The 22,334-nt window shown below is 37.7% G+C and overlaps 2 protein-coding genes across 8 annotated transcripts in view; both read left to right on the forward strand.

The window, feature by feature from the left end:
- The window catches only part of clip3 (CAP-GLY domain containing linker protein 3), a 28,964-nt gene extending 13,256 nt beyond the window's left edge, over positions 1–15,708 (forward strand). The window contains exons 6-14 of one of the 2 annotated variants that reach the window (XM_028824165.2): positions 6,429–6,547; positions 6,912–7,148; positions 7,291–7,426; positions 7,506–7,640; positions 7,765–7,899; positions 8,374–8,497; positions 8,581–8,645; positions 10,317–10,389; positions 12,851–15,708. In XM_028824165.2, coding sequence (XP_028679998.2) covers positions 6,429–6,547; positions 6,912–7,148; positions 7,291–7,426; positions 7,506–7,640; positions 7,765–7,899; positions 8,374–8,497; positions 8,581–8,645; positions 10,317–10,389; positions 12,851–12,905 — 1,079 coding nt within the window. In that variant the 3' untranslated portion in view covers positions 12,906–15,708. The remainder of the gene's footprint in view (positions 1–6,428; positions 6,548–6,911; positions 7,149–7,290; positions 7,427–7,505; positions 7,641–7,764; positions 7,900–8,373; positions 8,498–8,580; positions 8,646–10,316; positions 10,390–12,850) is intronic. The other variant, XM_028824168.2, reaches the window with a different exon arrangement.
- Positions 15,709–20,115: 4,407 nt separating this feature from the next.
- The window catches only part of alkbh6 (alkB homolog 6), a 33,831-nt gene continuing 31,612 nt past the window's right edge, over positions 20,116–22,334 (forward strand). For 4 of the 6 annotated variants that reach the window (XM_028824148.2, XM_028824146.2, XM_028824152.2 and 1 more), the window contains exon 1: positions 20,163–20,631. The gene's annotated coding sequence lies outside the window, so the exon portion shown is untranslated. Of the gene's footprint in view, positions 20,632–22,334 lie in introns of all 6 variants that reach the window. The other 2 variants (XM_028824147.2, XM_051921530.1) reach the window with 2 other exon arrangements.

Consider the following 22,334-nt stretch of genomic DNA (forward strand, 5'->3'; position numbering starts at 1 on the left):
TTTTACCAAGGCTTGAAAAGATTGTCATGCTACCTCCGTCTGGTGAGATTTCATTAGCAGTCAGGGCCTGGCATCGTTTGCCACTGTTTTGTTAAAAACAATCTGATGATGTTTGGCTGATTTATCCAGTCAGAACAGGAAACACCATACATACAACAGTATTTTTATTTAATTATTTATTTTGCTATCAAGATGACTTTACAGCCACAGTTTAAATACAATCTCACTTTAATTACATTTATTACAATTATGGCAGTCATTTAATATGCTCAGGCCCCCTAAGCTCATGTAATATTCTCACTCCTTCACTGCCTGCTGTGTGTCTTCGTTTTTAGTCAGAAGTGTAAAAAGTTCTCAGAAATCATACGTGCTTGAATTTAAGTCATAGTACTTCATCAAACTTTTACTTTCACTGAAGTAAGAAGTATTTCATTTAAAAAATTCTTGAGTAAAAGTAAAAAAAGAGTATGCTTTCAAAAGTGCTTGAGTGGTAAAAGTTAAAAGTATATTTTATAATAATGAGACGGTACAAGACTTTATCTAAAAACACATTTATTTTACTTATAAACAACACTCACAAAATATTTTTGCTAAAGAACTGCATTCCAGAATAATGAATCATGCAAATGCAATCATACCTTTGATCAGTACATAAGTTCAGTGATGACCTGCAGTGTGGTACTGGTGTTTGTGGATATGACATACACTCTGCTCCCTTTGGGATATCCGTCAGCAATAGATGGAGCACCCCTACTCCACAGAGAAGAATAAATAATTAAGCGAATAACTCACAACCTTATCACTTGAATAGACGCACAATATAAAAAACCTGACTGAAAATTAATGCAGATTGGGTTTATTATACTTCACTCAAGCAAAGGTAGATTTCAGAAGGGCAATTATTACATTAAATAGTAATATAACAATTTCAGAATTGTTTATTTAACAAGTAATCCTATAAGAAACCCAATTTTATCTTTAAACTACGCATCTGAGCACTCATGTAAACTATAAAATTAACCACAATTAAACTTGAGGCATATTATTAACTTTCCTTCTTAACCCAGTTTTTAACCAGTGGGTTGTGTCATAATAAACATTATTATTTTACTAAAGACATTCTAAATTCTATAGAACAACATTTTCTCTACACATATAAGCAATAAATATGCTCTGGACATGGGTCTTCTTCCTCCTGAATCACATAAAGGACTAATAAAAAGGACAGCTCAGAGGAAATAAATGTCATACACTTTGCTCTTCAGTGGAACAGTAATTATCCAATACTTTACCGAGACAAAATATATTGCTGCTGAAAGTTCATAATTGCACACAAAACTAAAATATTCATTTAATAAGCCACCTATATTCTCCTTAGTCATTATGACTGTAGCAGATTCTGGTTTGGCAGTGCAATGTTCTGTTAGCTTTCCCTGAGCTCAAATTCCATAAGTTAGCAGCAAAAATACTAATCTCAGCTTGAAGGAAATCTGACACCCTTTTTATTAGCTCTCACTTAATAAAGGACAGAAAGAAACTCATGAGACATGAGATTTTGCTGGAACCCTGAATGTCTTCTCTAGTTAACCAGCGACTTTTATAGCCGGGCTCACTCTAGTGTTTCAGTAACTGGGCTCGAAAGAATCTGACACAATATCTTGTGCATATAACTGTGAATATTGTTCAGACAACTTTTAGTCTCAATATATTATTACTTGTGCCCATAAAATCGTGTTTGCACAAAATTAAAAAGACACTGCTTTTTGTGACTTCAGGGGTTCCATATAAGATGGCTTAAGAAGAGGAACAAATGCTTACTTCAACATGCTTCTTTAAATTTTAAGGTGAACTCTTGAAAATAGAGATTTCTTTAGGCATGGTTATGAAATATGAACATGGGGGAAGTGCACATTCAGTTTCTAAGTCTCAGAAGCAAGTGGGAAGTATGGGATCGACCTACCAAATAAGCAGTGGAAGGCACGCTATTGCACTTTTGTTTTTGAAAGATGTACATCATTCTATTGGCAGTTTCTAAGAATTGCTAATCTATAACTGAAGTTGACAACACACCTGAAAGCCTCTCTTATGAATTTATAATAATTTGATCTGTATAACAAGTAATTAGGACTTGCTAGAAAATGTAACAAAATAAAAAGTATGCTATTTGACCTAAAAATGTAGTGGGGTAAAATTAGCCCTAAATTAAATTTACTCAAGTAAGAGTCAAATAGCTGACAAATGTACTTAAGTAAAGTAATGAATTAGTTTCACTTCGTTATTTTACACCTCTGTTTGAAGTTACCAATCTTTAGATTTCACCTGCTAGTTTTCCTAGTTGATGCTGAGCCCACCCCCAGTGCATTTGTGTCCTGCACCAGGTCGCTGTTTTCCCAATGTTGAGCTGCTCCTTTTGCTTTCTTACTTTCAAGCCTAGCCCTCCGCCTTCACTGTACTTAAAATAAAAGCTTTATGTTCCTGTTCACCTACTAACACAGATGCTCCCCAATATGAGTGTTATGTACAGTACTGCTTTATCTAGTTTTTATTCTTCATCTTAATCCTTTTCAGTAAGGAAATATGTGTACTTTTTACTATTAGCTACCACAACACTGTTTATTTGTTTACTGTCCTTCTATTACCACTTGTATTACTCTAATCCCTTTTGCAAAGTGCAACATGAATCTCTTTTTTTTCTGACGTTCTCTTTGCTGCGGTGGGCTGGAGCCCTGCCCGGGGTTTGTTTCCTGCCTTGCACCCTGTGTTGGCTGGGATTGGCTCCAGCAGACCCCCGTGACCCTGTAGTTAGGATATAGTGGCTTGAATAATGGATGGATGGATGGAAGTTCTCTTTGCCCCTGTACAGATGGAAAAAAAAATTTAAAGAGAAAAGAAATGCTGTAAAAAGTCCTGCATAGCCCCTCAGAATTATCCAAAAACATTTTTTAAGAGAAAATGGTATATTTTAATTAATTCCCACACAAAAGTGACTCGTAACAATCAGCTAGCACTTTGTTCGCTTTTTCAAGCAAGGATGACTCGGTACGTTAGCAGACAGTAATCTTAATTTAGTCAGAAGACCGTGCTGTTTTTAATTCTTTTATAGTTAAAACATAAAATTACAGATACAGAAATACAGATACATAGCACAACACAGAAAAATTAAATGTATACATGGAATTTTACACATATATATTTACAGTATGTATATAATTATATTTTTGTGATCTTATATGCAAACCAAATGTCAACTGTTTTTTTGTTTAGTACACATTAACTATGGGGGCATGGTGGTGCAGTGTTAGTGCTCCTACTTTGCTGCAAGGAGACCAGGTTTCAAATTCCAGTGTCTGCTTTTTCCAGGTGTTCCGGTTTCGTCCCACTGTCCTAAGAAAATGCAGGTTTATGAGAGGTATTTTCTGCAAAACAGGAAATGAAAATTAAAATTATAAAATGAAAATGCAATCTCTATTTTGCAATTTCATTTTCAAAGTCTCTGCCTAAGAATGCTGCAAAAATTAAAATTAAAATAAAATACCCCCATTTGCAATTTCATTTTCAGCCTGAACCATAATGAAGCTGCAAAAATTTAAAGTAAAATGCATTTCCACTTTGCATTTTCATTTTCAAGTTCTCAACATGCAAATAACGTGGGTAAATGGGTGGGGCTTTGTACTTCGATGTCCCACAAATCTTTGTCCTTTGCAGCTGTAGAGCCGCTTCAATCAATAGAATACTACTTGCTTTGTGTTTAATTCATGTCAGTTTGATCTTTTCACCTCTGTGGTGCAAGCTTCACAGCGAAACTGTCTCACAAAATCCGAAGACCACGTATAATTATAGTTCTTAAGTAATCAATGTGCTATTTAATTACAATATTATGTCATAATTTACATTTATTTGCACTGAAGTAGAAACAGGACACTTTGTATTTTTATAATATTATAGTGTAGCATTAGTACCTCAGTGTACCGCAGTGAATGGATTCCCTGCTCATTACATGGCTGTTTGAGGTGGCTTGCTATCCTTAAAAGGTCTGCTTACCTTTTTCTGCACTAGTTTGTAGTACTAGGGTGTTGTACCGTGTTAGCCATTATGAATATAGTGAAAAGTCGAGCAAAATGACACCTTTTATTGGCTAACTGAAAAGATTTCAATATTGTAATTTATATCTTGCCTGAAGAAGGGGCCTGAGTTGCCTCAAAAGCTTGCTTATTGTAATCTTTTTAGTTAGCCAATAAAAGGTGTAATTTTGCTTGACTTCTCACTGCACTAGTTTAAAAAGCCTGTGTGACTGTGCAGAGTTGCCATTTTTACAGGAGCTGTTACTGCTGATGATACAATGCCAGCTCAATCTTTAGATGACTCATCCCTAGTTGATGTAACTTGTCCTGTGCCATTGCATAGCCCTTCCTTCAAAGTCACTGTCCCCAACGGCCACCTCCAACTCCTACCAACAGTGTACAAACTTGTTGAAATGGCTGGGTGGTTTTCTCTCCTGCTTCGGTCATGCAGCCTGTGTTCAGGGCACATCAGCAGGGTTTGGAACTGCTGTGTTGTTAGATGGCACAGCAGGAATGTTGTACTCTGCACTGGCAGGTGGCACAACCGCAATGTTAAGTGCTGTGCTGTTGTTTAGTGTAGCAGGTGTGTTCAACATTGGTCAGTTTTAAGCAAGCAGGCGAACCTCCTAGTGTGGAGATGCAAATGTACCTGTCTCTTGGCTGTTTTGGTTTACTGATCTGTCTCTGCAAACCACATTCCAGGTCTGAATCTCAGCTTTGAGGATCTCCCGTCATCACTGCTTCACAAAGACTCCATGATCTGCTTTGTCCTTTGCATGCGCATTTTTACCACCAGCCCTGCTTCTCATGACTCACTTGGGGTCAGTGGCAACTTTTATTTGCCACACTTTTCTCCATCTTCATGAGCCTGAAACTCTGCTGGTGTCCGCGCACCTGGAAAAATGGACCTTAGCAGATGGAGAAGCGGTGGTGGAGCTGCCCAGGTGTCTGTCCCTCAGCTGTCTCCATCCCTGTACTGCTGCTGCAAACGGCACTCCAGGTGACAGATCTGAGCCTTCATGCTCTCCAGCATCACTGCCGGGGAGCCATTGTGGTACTCGGTGCCAAAGGTATGATATAATACTACAAAAATACCCAGCACCCATTTTCCACTTCAGTGTAAATAAATGTTAACTATGATGTAATAAAGGCTAATTTCTGTCATGTTAAATATTGTAATTAAATAGTACATTAATTTCTTCAGAACTACAATTATGCATGGTCTTCAGATTTTGTGAGACAGTTTTGCTGTGAAGCTCGCCATATAGGGGTGAAAAGAACAAAATCACGTGAATTAAACAGTTCAAGTGAGAAATATTCTATCTAGTGTGGCTCTACAGCTATGAAGGACAAAAAAATTGTGGAAAATCGCCAAGCCTCGCCCATTGACCCTGGCTATATGCATGTTGAGTACTTGAAACTGAAAACGCAAAGTGGAAAATTTAAATTAAATGAGCAGCAGGTGGCGCCAGTGCTTATTTGCATTTTACTTTTTACTTTTGTGGCTTCATTACGGTTCAGGCTGCAAATGAAATTGCAAATGGGGGTATTTCATTTTAATTTAAATCTTTGCAGCATTCTTGTGCAGTGATTTTGAAAATGACAATGCAAATGGGGGTATTTCATTTTAATTTTTGCAGTATTTTTGCGCACAGGCTTTGAAAAAGAAATTGCAAAAGAAAGATTGCATTTTCATTTTTGCAGGAAATATCTCCCATACAGGTTAGGTGAACTGGCAACTTTAAATTGACCCTACTGTGTGTAGTGTGTATGTGTGTTTGCCCTGTGATAGACCGGCGCCCTCTCCTTGGTTTGTTCCTGCCTTGTGCTCTAGGCTGGCTAGGATAGGCTCCAGCACCCCCTGTGACCCACGTCTGGATTAAGCAGGTTAGAAAATGACATGGCATGACTATGGGGGCAGCAGTGTTGCACAGTGGTTTGCTCAGCTGCCTCACAGATAAAAACCTTCATGTTGTCTGTGTATACTATAATTTGCACATTCTCCTTGTGTCTGTATAGGATCTGCTACAACATCCCAAAAGATGTGTTGGTTAAGTTATTAGACAACTATAATAGTATGAGTGTAAGCATATGTGTGCCTGAGTGGCCCTGATGATGGACTTGCAACTTGCTCAAGGCTGATTCCTTGCCTTTCACTGTGACCTTGACTTGGATTACGTGGGTCTGAATGTTAGTATTAAAAAATTACAGTGGTATCTTTTTCGGCATAATGAGATTCTTAACTGTAAAATCTGTTGTTTTATGTTTCAGCATAATCCTCTAAATCATTCTTATACTGGTCTCAACTTTTTTTTTTTTAATGTGGTGAGGGGCCTACTGATTCATTTATACAACTTTTTCATGCAGTGCTGAATTCAACCTGTAGTGACTTCCACCATGGAACGGCCCTGCATATTGCTGCCTCCAACCTGTGTCTAGGAGCTGTGAAATGCCTACTAGAGCATGGAGCCAATCCTATGGTCCGGGTGAGTATTGATTTATAACTTCAGTTTCCACAGTGAGTCTAGAGTTCAGCAACTAGATCAAGCAATATGACAGGTTGGAGTATTAATGATGAAAAGGATGGATACGCTTGATGAAGCCCTAGAGGTCATTACAAAATGACATATGTTTTTTGCTTAAATATTGTCAGGAAAGTTTGGATGTTTTAATAGGTATGCTTACAAATGAATATAATTCATAAGAAAGTGATTGTACCTTAGGATGACAGAAAAGAGTTGATGTGTAATTGAGAAAGGATGTGTAGTAATCAGTCCAAAAGATGCAGTCTTCAAAATATGCTAACCTATGTATTGTTATTCACTACAATTCATGAATTTTCATCTACAGAACAGCCGAGGGCAGGGACCAGCAGATGTTGTTCCAGATCCAATGGACATGAGTCTAGACAAAGCAGAAGCGGCCATGGTGGCCAAGGAACTAAAACAATTGCTGCTGGATGCTGTGCCACTGAGCTGCAACCTGCCAAAAGTCACCCTTCCCAACTATGATAACATCCCAGGCAACTTAATGTTAACGTCCCTGGGTTTAAAGCTGGGTGATAGGGTAGTGCTTGATGACATGAAGGTAAGATTGACAGAGTGTGTTTCATATTGGAGTTCTGCTATGTTATGACAATAGGCAAAAATTGCCTCATGGTGGTTAAGGGTCACATTGTGGTAAAATAAGGAAACCACAATGCATATATAAATTCTAAGTTTACTTGCAGACGGGAACTTTGCGATTCTGTGGAACGACTGAGTTTGCCAGCGGTCAGTGGGTTGGTGTGGAGCTGGATGAACCAGAGGGAAAGAACGACGGCAGTGTTGGGGGAGTGCGCTATTTCATCTGTCCCCCGAAACTAGGTGCGTGCTTCCAGAACTACATTGAGAACCTACACCTTAGCTGTCCTGGCATGTTTAAAATAATTCCTTCTCTTTCTAGGAATTTTTGCTCCAGTTTCCAAAATTAGCAAGGCTTCTGATCAGGCACCTTCATCTGTCACTTCAACCCCAAAGACACCACGCATGGACTTCTCTCGGGTCACAGGCAAGAACAAAAAAGACAAAAAAGATAAAGGTACATGTATTTATTGTGCAGGGTTTTTTTTTATATTAGGGACGATCAGGATGTAGGCAAGGTCATTATGTGATCCCCTGCTTTAGGCGTTAACTTGCCCCTCTTTTATCCTCTCTTTTTGTAGCCCTGCGAAAGAAATCACTGTCAGTAGGGAGCCTGGACCGTGAGGGGCTAAAGATTGAAATTGGAGATCAAGTCCTTGTGGCAGGGCAGAAGCAGGGAGTTGTTCGGTTTTATGGAAAGACTGATTTTGCTCCTGGTGAGACCTTCTTCTTCTTCTGTCGGCTGCTCCCATTAGGGGTTGCCACAGCAGATCATCTTTTTCCATATCTTTCTGTCCTCTGCATCTTGTTCTGTTACACCCATCACCTGCATGTCCTCTTTCACCACATCCGTAAACACAGGAGAGACCAAAAACCAGTTTATCTTTGTCGTCAATGGACTGAATATTTATAAATCTCTAAAGGGTGTATGGAATAAGGAACAGAGGTGTCTGTTTATGCAGAAATAAACAAACACAATGAGCATGGAAAACTCTTTTTCACCAATACATATACTGTGCACCCTAACATTTAAAGAGTTTTATAGTGATATTATCAGACTTTTAAGCAAAAGTATTGCAGGTAAATATCACTAGAGATAAGTGTGAAGATTTAATTGCTAATTATCCTTTTGTAGAGTTGTGGCACTTAAAACTTGGTAAGAGCAATTTGCATTGGCCTTTTTTGTCTAGGTTACTGGTTTGGTGTGGAACTGGATAAACCCACTGGAAAGCATGACGGCTCTGTGTTTGGTGTGCGCTACTTCAGTTGTCTTCCAAAACATGGAGTCTTTGCTCCTCCCTCCCGTGTTCAGAGGTAAAATAGCAGAAAGTACAGAATGCTTTGGTGATGTAGCTTTCTCTGAACTAAAATAAACAGGATATCTGTACTTTCCACAGAACTGGTGGACCAAAGGATTCTCAGAGTGACAGCACACTGGTGAAGAAGGTGCACCAGGTAACCAGTAAGTATGTCATCTTGTCCCTTCAAGTAAAATTTGGTCATATCTGAGACTTTTTTCCACAGGTGTTTTCTAAACCTCAATAATTCCATGTTATTTTTTCTGTGGCTGTCAATATTTCTCTTCCCAAGTGACTCAAAATAAGGGTTTGTTTGCAAGGCAGCCCATATACACCACAGCAAAGCAAAATGCTGCTAACCACTTTTTCTTCATCATACTGAGCAAATAATTCCACTTGCCTGTTTTTCAGTTGTAAAGATTTATGTAATCACTTGTCTTCCAGTTTTGTACTGGTATGAATTATAGAAGCATGCTCTGTGAAATATATAGATGGATAGATAGATAGAACTTTATTTGTCCCTAGGGTGAAATTTGACTTTTTAGAGAAGCACTTTAAATAAAGTAATACATAAATAGATGTACTGTATGTATACATGTACAGTATGTGGTTGTGGTGTGTGTGTGTGTGTGTATGTATATGTATATATATATATATATTTATATAAATAATAAATATTGTAAGCGCTAGGGGTCGCTATTACCCCGTTAACCCCAACAGAGAGACGCTCTGGACACAGAGTAAAAGTCCCAAGAAGTATTTTAATACTTTTTTACTTAGCGACAATGCCTTAAGCACCACAGCCACAATAATCATACACAGGTAAACACTCAAAATATACACAATACTCTGGCTTGTTTGCTGGGTTCACAGCAGTCCTTTAAATAGTCCTTAACCTGGAAGTGCTGCCATCTTTCCGATCATTTGACTTGCGAGCACTTCTGGGTCAGACGGAGAACTTGAAATTTCTTCAGCCCGGAAGTACTTTGGAGTTTCTGTCCTTATGACTTGCAAGTACTTCCGGGCTATGGATAAGATAAGACCCCTCCGGTTCTCTTACAGCGTCCCCTGGTGGCACCCACAGTACCCAGCAGGGCTGTGGTATTAAAATACATGTCCAATATACTGCTGTGGGAATACGGGGCACCGCTGTAGTCCAGGTGAGCTGCCTTCTAGTGTTTTGGGGGAGACAGTGTCCTTGACAAGCTGCCTTCCCCCATCCTTCGACTCTGTGGGTGTCCTGGCCAGGTTGAGCTGCCGGCTGTCTATCATAATATATATATATATATAATATAAATACGGTATAAAGTACTCAAAGTACTCTATGTTAGTGTGTCAGAGAGAGGATGTGCAGCATTATTCATAGTGGCGCTCAGTTTTGTTTTAATTCTGTCTTTCTGTATTATCACCAGGGGGTCCAGAGTGCATAACTTGAACCTGCCCTTTTAATTAGCTTGCTAATGTAATGGGCCCATCTTGAAGTGATGTTACTAGCCTAGTAGACCACAGGGTATAAAATTGCACTGGCAAGCACACAGTTGTAGAAGATGTGAAAATGTAGAAGAGCCTGCTCTGCCTTTCCTTATATAGTTCCTCTGTGTTCTGAGACCAATCCACCCTGTCATTGAGTACTTGTAGGAGTGTAGCACCTCTACATCCACTCCCTGAGTAGTGACTGGACATAGAGGCTTTTGGTGCAGCGAATGTCAATAATATTGTTTTACCAAAAACAAACTTTCTCTGACTTTCCCACTTTTATTATTTTAAGGTGCTGTCTTTTCTTCTGTTCTACATTCTTTCTTTCCAAAGTTTCTTTTCCTCTCTGTTCCTTCCAGTGTCACAGCCCAAGCGTAACTTTGCTGCCATGAGAACTCCCAAAGACATTACATCGGAGAACTCAATATCCAGGTGAGGCCTATACATGTAACTAAATACTGTATGTCCTACCACTTTCATGCTTCCAGTTGCCATAATGACATGTCATTTGTTTTATGGCTTTATAGAAATACTATCATCGGGGCCTGTTTATTTCACAAGGTTAATTTCCACTTCAGTTCTTGGACTGATAAGTAAAGTTTGGTCTCTTTTTTTCTATCAGCAAAACTCAGCCTATGAAGAGGCTTTGCTAAGAACTTAAACAGTCCTATAATCCCTGCTAAAATCCAGGATTTCAGTGATACTGGGCTGATAATTTCATCTCTATAGTGAAGCCTCGTACAAGTACTTCATGGGATATGATTGATTATCCCTTTCCCTCATTTTCCAAGAAGCATGATTAATTACTCATTGACATTTGTGTACTGTACTTTCTTTTTTTTTCTCCCCAACTGTCATGATGTGGACCTCATACTTTTTCCTAACTTTAGCAATCTTCCAGAACATCATTATATTCGATGCTGATGTCCAGTTTCTGCTGCATTAAAATTATAAGCATTAACTTGGTATAATTTGTAATGTTTTACACTGTTTAGCTTAGGTTTTGTTAAGTTAGATATGTCACAAATTTTCAGAGATACCTGAATGGATCATACCATACTTCAATATCAGGGGAGGCGATCGTGGTACATTTGTAGAAGGAGTCAGACCTGATTAATTTTTAAAACTTTAGTAATACATTAGAAAAACAAACTAGTCTTGTGAAAGAAACAAGTTGTTTACATTGTATATATATCACAATAATTTCAAATGGCACACCAAGATGTAATGATTAAAGGGCTAACCTGGCACAGACCAGTGCAGTTTTTTATATTTTATTCAAAATTGACAAAGCTAATAGATTCCAGACAAATTAACATTTCAGTTCTCATCCATTGTAGTGTATGTGTAACTGTCCAGTGATGGGATGCTATCCAAGTTGCTGATTTTACAACTTGTTATGCAATAAAAAAAAACAGTAGTGTGCAGTACAACAAAACAGAACAAATGATGCACGTCATGATTTTTATCATAAATGTACAATCCTAAAACTTTGCATCCATCATGTTTAAAACAAGACAGGAGCATTAGGAATTGTTCTCCTCATTAACAATTTCACAGTTGTTTAAAACCTGAGAAGTGTCAACGGACAAGAGCAATACACCTTTTTCAGTCATGTTAAGCCTTATCTGAGTCAGTAGTCTATAAAGTCACTTTTTGAATAGATTGACAGTCTCCATGCATTACCTTCAAAGTGAAGTTGTTGAACAATGTATTCTCATACAGTATACTAATGTTGGACTTTGGAATGCATTTGAAATGTAAGTATAAGCCCATTGAGATAATTCTTGTGTGATTTTGGGCTATGCAAGAAGTAAATTGTTGTTTTAAGTCGTTTTTGACAGTGGTATTATTCATTTACTAGGTTTGATATTGCTGGGTATTCAGCATTTGTCCCCTTAAAGCAAGTAAATCTCACAACAGAATATATTCATGAACACTGAGATCTACTGGTAGTTTCTTGATGTACACCACTAAATTCAAATGTTCCAGGTTCAATTACAGCCGACATTTTTTAAGACAATGTCTTTATATTGCCATTGCTCACTGGATCAAGCCTGTTTATAAAAAAAATGAAAAACAATTCAAACAAACTGAAAACTGCAGATTGCTTTCACACACAGAATTTTTTCCTGGTAATAAAAAACAAAATTAACACTTTTACAATTATAGAAGTTTTGAAAGAACATCAGTTTTTTGATGAGAGCAGGCCATTCAGCCCAATAATTTTGCCAATCCTGTCCACCTAATTTCTCTAGAAAAACATTGAATCAAGTGGGTAAAAAGTATGCTCACAAAACCTCCTTTCACTTCTCACTAGATGTGTACATTTTCTTTTTTCTTGAACCAGGTATGGGAATCTTGAAAAAAGAAAAGCTACGTGAAATTAAAAGATAAAAAAAGAGTATTTTAAACATCAAGGGTAAACAATGTGCAAAGCCAGCAAAATAGGATTGTCCAAAATGACAGATAGGTACTTATAACATCTGCTACATCATCTGTACTTGACTGCTTAATAGTAGTGAGATAGCTGGACAGATTCACTTTTTACAGTATGAAAGCTGAAAGTGAAAGAATAAGGGAAAATGCATCTTAAACGTACAAGAAAAGCAGCAAAGTGGAACAAGTATCACTTTGTTGTGTCATAGATGTTGAGCTGCAGCTTAGGAGCCTATAATTGAGTGCAGTATACAGCCAATGCATGAACACCAAGACTATGGAGTGTAAAATTAATAGGTGAATATCTTTGGTGTATAATGCAAACTGCTTCCTTACACTAAGTCAACAATGCCATGTTTCAGGAAAGCTGACATTTCTCCTCGCTTTATTCTTTTTTAATTCTCTTTCTTTCTTTAGGGGGAGGGGGTAATTGTTTTTCCTGTTTTATCTACAGGCTGCTCTTCTGCTGTTGGTTCCCCTGGATGCTGCGGGCTGAGATGCAGTCCTAACTGCTGTCTGTCTGCTTACTTGCTCCTTGCCACTGGATCTCCCTCTCGGTGTCTGTGCTTCATTTCTGCTTTTTCAGAAAATTGACTTAACTGTTGAAGTGGTGACACTGTAGAATCCTTTCTTATCGCCGCCATCCTGTAGCGAAGCCTAGTGCCTTGTACCTCTCCTAACACCATGTGACTCTACTGGACCCTTTCCCCTCGTAAAACTTTGTGACAGCAGCGGAATATTCTTTTAATGCCTTGTAACAATAATAATAATAATAATGAACTCCACACCTTCTCTGTTCACCATGGATTAAAGGTAGCTGCTTTTATTGCTCACCCTCCACTCTTCTTCTGTTGGCATGACAGATGTAGAGTGTGGCTCTTTCTTTGTCTTTTTTGTCTGGTAGTACTGTCTCATTTCAAGAAGAACCCTTCACGGTTCTTCTAAACAACTTGAGCAGTGTGGCTGTGTCATTGCTAAGCTGGGCCAGAGCCATCCTGATACCTCCAGGTCTTCTCATTCACACCCCATACATTATATTTCCTAAACACTCCTGCAGCTTACCTTTTTACTATCTGGCTGAAAACTAATATTTTTGTGTCTTATACCATGAGACCCTTTTCACATTGTTGCCCTAGAATGTCTTTACTTATTTGCATAGATTAATATTGGAAGTCCACTTTAAAATATCTTTACTCGCAACAAGAATAAAACAGAATGCATGACAGTGGCATTCAATATAGAGAAGAGAGAGTGAGAATGGCAGACTTTTTATATGCTGGGTACTGGCAGAGTCTCATTCTGTTTAGCAGAATCTACAAAGACCTTTGGTATTTGCTTGAGTGCTGCTGAATGCCTTTATTTCACCTTCTGTGCCGAGTGTTTCCAGACTTCTATTTGACATCACATGTAAGAGCCATTGCTGACCACATACCACAAACTGTGGCCATGCTTATAGATTATTGGCTTATGTACTGCATCCATTAGGTAGTTTTTGCCATCTCTTACCTCCCCTCTTTCTTTTTAATATTTTCGTTAGTGACAACATTTCAATATGTGTTTTTTTTTTTCAAATTACAGTAATGATGTGATTTATTAAACTAAAATATTCAATCAGGAGATTACAGTTAATAAAACGTAACATCTATCCCCCTATTTTCTGAACCTGTGTTTTCTGTAATAGCGTTATGAGGAGACAAAAATAAAAGTGGTAGCAGTTAGCAGAAGGCAGGAAATAACCATGGATAGGACGCCAGTCAATCATTGGGCACGCTTGCCAGCAGTTTCCCACATTCTGTCTTGTCTTAGATACAGAAGCCATAATGTTGAACTCTGAGAGGCAGTAGTGGAAAACATGGCACTAGTCTGCCTCCAAAAAGGTAAAACAGACTAAGATATACTATTTGTAGAACTTGTACCTAATTTAAATTAACTGAGGGAATAAAAGATTAGGAGTGTTAAAAAATAAGGACAACTATAAAGTAAAAAGACATTTTGTTATCATTTTATGAATATTACTTCTAAAAACATTCTGTTTGAAATTCAGAATAGTCCACTTCTTAGATTATAGATTTTTAGATTATAAAGCTACTTTTATAATCTAAATATCATATTTAGCTATATATCTCGGCAGCTGTTACCTACGTTGTGATATATATTTAAAATTTGCTCCGTTTGAACAAAGTATGATGCAGAGAACAGGAAAATATCAATGCAAGATACTCTGGAAAAATGCCAAATTCTGCCTCATTTACTCTCTGTGTTTTATTAATATTAAATGTAACATATAGTTGTTCACAAATTGATTGTACACGTGCCTAACATAATCTAAAGGAAATGTTAATATTTGTATATTTTTGTGGCTTTTAGGATGATTTCCTAAAAATTCAATTTGATTCTTTATATAGATGCGGTATCAACAAAAATAAATTAATATTCCATACATCAGTTATCAAACCCAATCAAATTCAGGGAGCTACAGTCTATCCCAGAACCACTGGACACAAGGCAGGGTCCAGCCCCAACCCTCACTTGCAAGCCCATATCCCCTTCAGATTCTAACTTGATGCTGACAGTTTGGCAGTCTTGTGCCTCTGTGTGTCACTCTCAGAGCTGTGTACTGTCTTCCCATAGATTTCAAAATTTTTGCTTTTTCTTCATTCGTTGTCTCAGCAAGACTATGACAGCTCCATTTTCCTTGTTCCCGGTGGTGGTATTGGGTTGCTCTGTGCTCAGCTTTTCAGACAAATGCACAGCCAGTTTTCTTTTTCTAAAACAAGATCCAGCAGCCTCTTTCCCCATTTGGTCCTTAAACTGTAAATATTTGCTTTCTTTACTAATGTATTCATTTATATATTTATTTGGTTTATATGTGCATGTTGTTTTCTCTTTTGAATTCTGCTTGTCGCAGTGTTCTTATAAGAGCTGCTTCTGGACCAGATCTCATAGACAGGTGGTGATAAAAGTGGCAGTTGAAGCTTGCCATGGCACATACCATTCAATAGTAGCTGCTGAAAGTGTGTTGGAACAAAGTAAGCTGACTAATTTTTATTTAAGAAAGAGTGTCTGGTAATGATCTAACCAAGCTGTGTTTTGCTCATCTGTCTCTGGTCTGGCAGCACAGCTCTCTTTGTTATTTTTTTTTACCTCTTTGTGAATGTGGACTGCAGGTGTACTAGTTGGTTGTGAATTTATTCCTCAGTCCATTACTGACCAGTGCATGCTATGTAATTAATTTCTTATAATGGATTTTAGCATGATTGTGATCCAGCTCCTTCCACTGTTCTTAATAAATGTGGTGTGCGTTTTATAAAACTGTTGTGTTTTATTCATTTTGAGGCGGCCTCACTTCAACTTAACAAGGTCTGAAAAGGGACAAACATGATAAAACAAGAAGAAATTTAACTCGGTTTGGGAGTGAAAGACTGATGCACAGTCATGAGAGTTCAGGATATTTTTCAAGAATGTACATGCAGTAACAGCGGACCTAGGGTGAGATGAGGCAACTCAGCCATTACAGCCTCACTGAGAATCATACAGCTTGAACATGACCCAGCAGTTCAGGCTATTAAAAATGATCTCTTTCTGCTTCATTAATTTAAGAACTAAAACAGCAGAAGTAATTTTCTTTATTAAAAAAAAAAAAACTCTGTTGCTGTGAATTGTTCCTTTCTAAATTGTCTCTCATTGTTTATGATGTAGCTACTATGTTAATGGAAGGTACATTTTATAAAGTTTTATCTTCTTTTGTTCCATCTGGAATTTAAAACCATGTGCCAAACAATTTCAGTTGTGAAGATTAAATATCTCTAAGCTATAGCTTCAATTAAATATAAATTATTTAAGCTTTCCTACTCAATGAGGTGGTTATCAAAACACAGTTTTATAGAAGTGGGGGATTTCCAATGTGGTGCACAACCTCAGCATCACTACTTCTGATTTGCAAGGGGTTATCAGAACATTTTAAGCCTGACCTATTAAGAGAAAACCTAGTTAAACCAAACAATTTTATTTTTCAATATTTCTGTGAAAACTAATATAATAGTTATAACATTCACAATTTTTTTCTGTGCCATTTAAATAAAATATGTATTAATTGTGCACCACTTTTCTGTAGTTCACTTGACACCCTCATTATTGACACAGTGCATCCCACAAAAGTAACACTTTAGAATTAGTAACAAAATTTTAAGAAAAGGATTGGCATGTCATCTCAACCCTACAGTTGTGCAGAGCAGCTCTACTAGTCTATGTTAAAAACAGTAAAGGGAATGGTCCAAAGCATTCTTCACCACTCTTCTCAGATTGGCTGCTAAAAATACCAAAGCAAATCTGCATAATGTTGACTTGTTTTTTGTGCTATTTGAAGCATGTACACATTAAGAACTACATCTCCAGTGTCGTAAAACATTGTGCAGGTACTGTTTTAGTCCTTGATTTTTTTTTTTAATGTTGGTGATCCAATTGTTGTTTTCAAATCTGGGAAATACTATTTAAGCTTTGTACCCAATTATGAAGTTCTTCCTAACTTACTTCCTGCCAAACATATTCGCTTGAAATTCTCCTTGGAAATTGGATACAGTGATGTTTCATTTCACAAGTTAACTTTCTGGGCACCAGTGTTCACAGATTATGTTTGTGTTTAATTAATTTAATGGGAGGAAAACCTATGAAGACATGGGGAGAACATGTAACCTCCACATCGAGATAACATGTCACATTTGAATGCAGGTAACTGGATCCATGCAGCGGCAGCATTAAGCACTGTGTTATCTCTTAAATTAAGAGGAGTATTGCAAATATCAAATTTATTCATAATGAAATAGAAAATACACCTGTCTATTCTGATTATGTCCAAAATTGAAGAGGTACATAGTATTTCAGGTGCTGTAGGGCAGTGTTTCTCAACCACAGGGTCACAATCCACATTTGGTTTGCTGGCTGCCACCGGTGGGTCATGAATTGCTATTGTTTATATTGTTTGTGGATCACAGCCTGACACCACTGATAATCTCATTCATTCCCATTACCAATCTAATGATAGTACCCAATCCACCAAGGGGAGTATGCTGAATTCACCAAAGGGGAGAATTTTGATGATAGGACACCCACCTACTTGGTGGGTCGTGAAGACAGCCTCAGACAGACAGAAAGCTTTGGGGCAGCCACCCATATATTATACCTGGCTGCAAAATGTTTTTAGTAGTCGCACTGATGTGCACAGTTCGAGTTCTCAGTATGAACTGATTTCTTAAGACAAAATGACATCTTTATAGATCAGGTCCCGGAAGTGATGTCATCTTGGGTGCCAGGACAGGAAGTGATGTTTCAAGATGGAACTGGAAGTGACTTCTTTCGGGGCACCAAAACTGGAAGTGACGTCTTTGAAGAGAAATCAGGCAGGTTTTCCTGTATTTGGTCTGCAGAGAAAACCGGAAGGTTTAACGCACCCCATCACCCCCGGGTCTAGCATGGAATTACCTTCTTGCGGTCCACTCAACTTAATCCTATTCGCATGTCTGTGACATGGCCCCCCTTCACATGTCTGAGAGGTCGTGGCACCGAGAAAGGACATCAGCATTGGCCCGCAGTACACCTCGACGATAAATGACCAAAAACTTGTGTAAGGCTGTAGGTCTAAAAACCACCTCGTGGGTTTGGGACCCTGTGTATCGCCTTCCACTGTAGAGGCGCATGGTCCGTTACCAGGGTGAATTCACAACCCAGGAGATAGTACCGCAGCTGAGTAATCGCCCATTTAATCTCCAAAGCTTCTTGTTTCATGGTCCAGCAGTTTCCGACTCGGGTACATCAAGGGGTGTACCTCTCCCTCAACACTTAGGTCTTGGAGCTGTGCTGAGCCAATGTCCGAAGCGTCCGTCTGGAGAACGAAAGTCCGGAACCAGAAGTGACGTCTTTGAAGAGAAATCAGGAAGGTTATCCTGTATTTGTTCTGCAGAGAGTGTACCCCGCCACCCCCTGGCCTGGCGTGGAATTACCTTCTTTCGGTCCACTCCGCTTCCTCCTATTTGCACGTGTGTGACAACGGGTGAAAAAGGGGGCTGTGACACCAAAAAGGTAGAGAAACGCTGCTGTAGGGCATTTTTAGCTTAATTATCACATATAAACTTTGTAAAGGTATATGCTCCAGGGATTATGTTAAAAACTATTACATTGCCATGTATGGGTGGCATAGAATCCATTTTTTCATAGGGCACCCAAGGAATTGGCACATTATTAGAAATTTAGAACATAAGCATAATTTTGATGAGGATGTTTTTGACATTCAGCCCTACAAAGATTGTCAGTTGTACCATTAGAAAAAGAATGATTAGGCAACTGTTGTAATAATTGGCCAATTAGCTTAACTTGTAAAACAGGTGAATTAATGACTGTGTTAAGGACAGGATTCAAAACAAGACTGTCCAATACAGACAAATGATCAGTCAATTTAGAGAGGAAAGATTTATATGAGGTGAGATTTATAAGATGTTCAATTACTTTTTGCCTTTCAGCCTTCCATAGTTCTGATGAGATAGGTATCTATCCATCCGTCTTCCAAGGTAGGGTCATAGGGAAGCCCCTCCATAAGTTCTAGCTACAGATCAGATGTCACTTACTACTGTTAGCCCACTACAACCTACCAGAAAGGTTAGTTTTGAAGATAGTAATCAGCACCTAATTTCATTGTTTAATAAGTGAATTTTAAAGTTGCACGATAATAATTTATATAGTAATAAAATGCAGAAGTCTCTTTTTACTTGTTGCCTTCTCAGAATCATCCATCCACAATGTATTTTATTATGAATATGCACACAAAAAAAACCTGTAGCATTATCAATGAAGAAATCCAGATCCCCAAAATACATACAACAGAATAGGAAAGATTTAAAGAGTGGAGACTTTTCAGTTTAAACAAAAGAAGATTAAGAGATAGCATGACTGAAGTGTTTAAAATTATGAAGGAAATTAGTACAGTGGATCAAGACTTATTTTAAAATGAGTTCATCAAGAACACGGGGACAAAGTTGTAAACTTGTTAAAGGTAAATTTCATACAAACATTAGGAAGTTTCTCTTCAGAGAATCACAGACACTTGGAATAAACTACCAAGTAGCATGGCACACAGCAAGACTTTAGGGACTTTCAAAACTAGACTTAATGTTATTTTAGAAGAAGTAAGTGGATAGGACTGGTGAGCTTTGTTGGGCTGAATAGCGTTTTCTTCTGCATTGCTCTTATAATTAAAATTGTGACATGGAAAACACATAAAACAATAACGGAAAGAGCTGAAATGTCCACAACTGCTGTGATAATGTGCGTAGCTGTTCCATTTGGTGAACACCAACTTTACAACTCTGCTTTTATAGATAACAACAATTAAAAAGAATGGACACAGTGATATACGGTATATTTTAGGAGACCTGACGAAACCACTGTACAATATTGGGCAAGTTAATTTTTAAATAACAAAATGCACAATTAATCTCTCGTATTAGTTACTGTAATTAAGTAACTGAAATAAACCAAAGATGCCCAGTTTGCTGTTTTTAAACACGTCTTCGTAATACAAGAAAAGCAAATATTAACAAATAACGAGTGGCTAGCACTTCAAGTAAGCGTCACAACTGTACTGACGCATCCTGATTGCGTAACTATAATAGGCGGGAATTTGAACAAACATCGAAACGTTATTGGTGAAATGCAAGATCAGCCGTCAGAGGATTGGTCTAAACCCACGTCAATGCACCCTTCAGGATGGACACGAAGCTTCTGCGCGTTGTACCAGGTTACCATATTTTAAAGCGAGCGATGACAATTTTCTGTGTACGATTCGCCGTTTCGACATAAATTAAACGTAAGACAATTTAATTATTGTCATGATATTAAAGTAATACCTGTTATTTTTAACAGAGAATTTACCACCGCAAAGCAATAGAATCAGTCAGATTCTGTTTATTTAGATTTAGCTCATAGTTTGAGTTGTGATACCAGCTTCTGGAGCCTGGAGGAGTAAACATTATGTTTGAATTAGATGGCCTTTGAGATAATAGCACTTTTGGACATGAATGGTCTGAAATGCTATTTTCCTCACACGACCCATGCCAAGGGAATTGGTACCTTTTAATTGGCCATTCTGTACGCGTAAGCACTCACTGGCGCACCATTTAGTGCCGATTCTCGACTCCGAGCGATGCTACCTAGATGGCCAGTGTCTCCACGCATCTGGAAAAGTGGGTAAGAAGTGGGACTATAGACATTTCAGTCGATCTTTATTTTCTTCAATTACAGCAATAGCATGCGCACCCTGGCGAGGTATTTTTCATAGTAAACAAGATTACAGTGCAGTACTAAATTTGCAAAATGACCAAATAGAAACGAAGGTGATGGAAAACTAAAGAGTAAAGGTTATTACTGTATAAAATAAATGTTATTCCCTCTCTGAAAAAGAAAAAAAGAGTCATTTTCTCTTTTTCGGCGTTTGAATAAACGGTATAATTTTCCTTTTGCACATGTAAGTGGACACACTCCTTCAAGTAGCTCCAGAAGTGGTGACGGAGAGTTTTACGAACACTAAATAAAAGCTAAGAATGTTTTGGACTGTTATATTGTTTTTTACATGGAGTTCTTTAAAAAAAATAAAAAGAGAGGTGTGTTGCAATAATGATCAAATATTACAGCCACAAGACAAACTGAAACTTGGGTAAATCTTTAAAATCACGTTTTAATGATTCTGCTGTATATTCCATACTGTTTGTGAGTTTTGCAGTGTTTTTTTTTTTTTCCTTGCATGCTGATTTGATTTTTTTAAACTACAGTACAGTATACTGGTATATCGTAAATACTATAAACAAGGGTTTTATTGTTACCTAACACAAATAAAGTTTATGTCTTGTTACATATAATTCGGTGACTAATAGAGGTAGCCACACATGTTCTCTTTGGTACTTTCTAACTGCAAAACCAAACTGAAGTGTTTGTTAAGGCTTTGTTACATAGCAGTAACTGACTAACGAAAAATCTAGGTAACCCCAGTTTTAAATTGTTAATAAATTTCAACAAGCTTGAATTTGCATTAATTTGTGAGGACAATGAATGGATATATTGTATACGCTGTTACTGTGAACATGTCAATGGAAGTATGCTAGATAAAATAAATTTGAATTAACTTGGAGCAATTGATCCAGTTATGTAAATATAATTAATATAATTGTGAAATTCCTTGTGACTACAGATTTTCAGTAGTAGAATCATTATCTTTGTATGCAAATACTAATACTCAAATTTTTTTGATCTTTTCATTTTAAGTTGATTATAAAAATTTAATCGTATAACATATTCCCAAAGTGTTATTTAGAGTTTTCTTGAACGACTTTTTAATGTAAAGGGCTAGTTTAGGTATTGTCCACTTTATTTGCTGCAATGCCTGTTTTCCTCAAACTGTGTATATTTGGACTGGAGTGAGCATGTGTGGCGTTGTAACAGAACTGCACAAAGAATAAAAAGGCTTTGGTCAATGCATACAGTGTTAGCAGCTCGTCTTCATCATCCTATCTTCTTTACCCTAAAAGGATCTGTGGCAGGCTAAAACCTTTGCCTCTCCGGAAGGTCACTATCCCCTTCACCAATTGGTTTGGTGAGTTTTCCTTCATAGCTCAGTGGTACAAAATAAGTGCTATCTGATCTGGAGATCTGTATTTGTGTCCCACTGCCAATGTCTGAGGAAAGGCATATGTTAACAGAGCTCCTCCTAGAATGGTATTTTGCTGCTGTTTTTATTTTATTTTATTTTTTTAAAGCATTCATACTTATATACAGGTAGTCTTTAATATTTAATGCACCCTATGGTGCTGGGGTAGGTGCTGGTTCTCTGCTACCCTGAATTGGATTCATCAAATTTGAGAATATCCTATTAAGTTTAGATTAATTTTCTGTTATTC

The sequence above is a fragment of the Erpetoichthys calabaricus genome, chromosome 18 (genome assembly GCF_900747795.2).
Source record: "Erpetoichthys calabaricus chromosome 18, fErpCal1.3, whole genome shotgun sequence".
Lineage (NCBI taxonomy): Eukaryota > Metazoa > Chordata > Cladistia > Polypteriformes > Polypteridae > Erpetoichthys > Erpetoichthys calabaricus.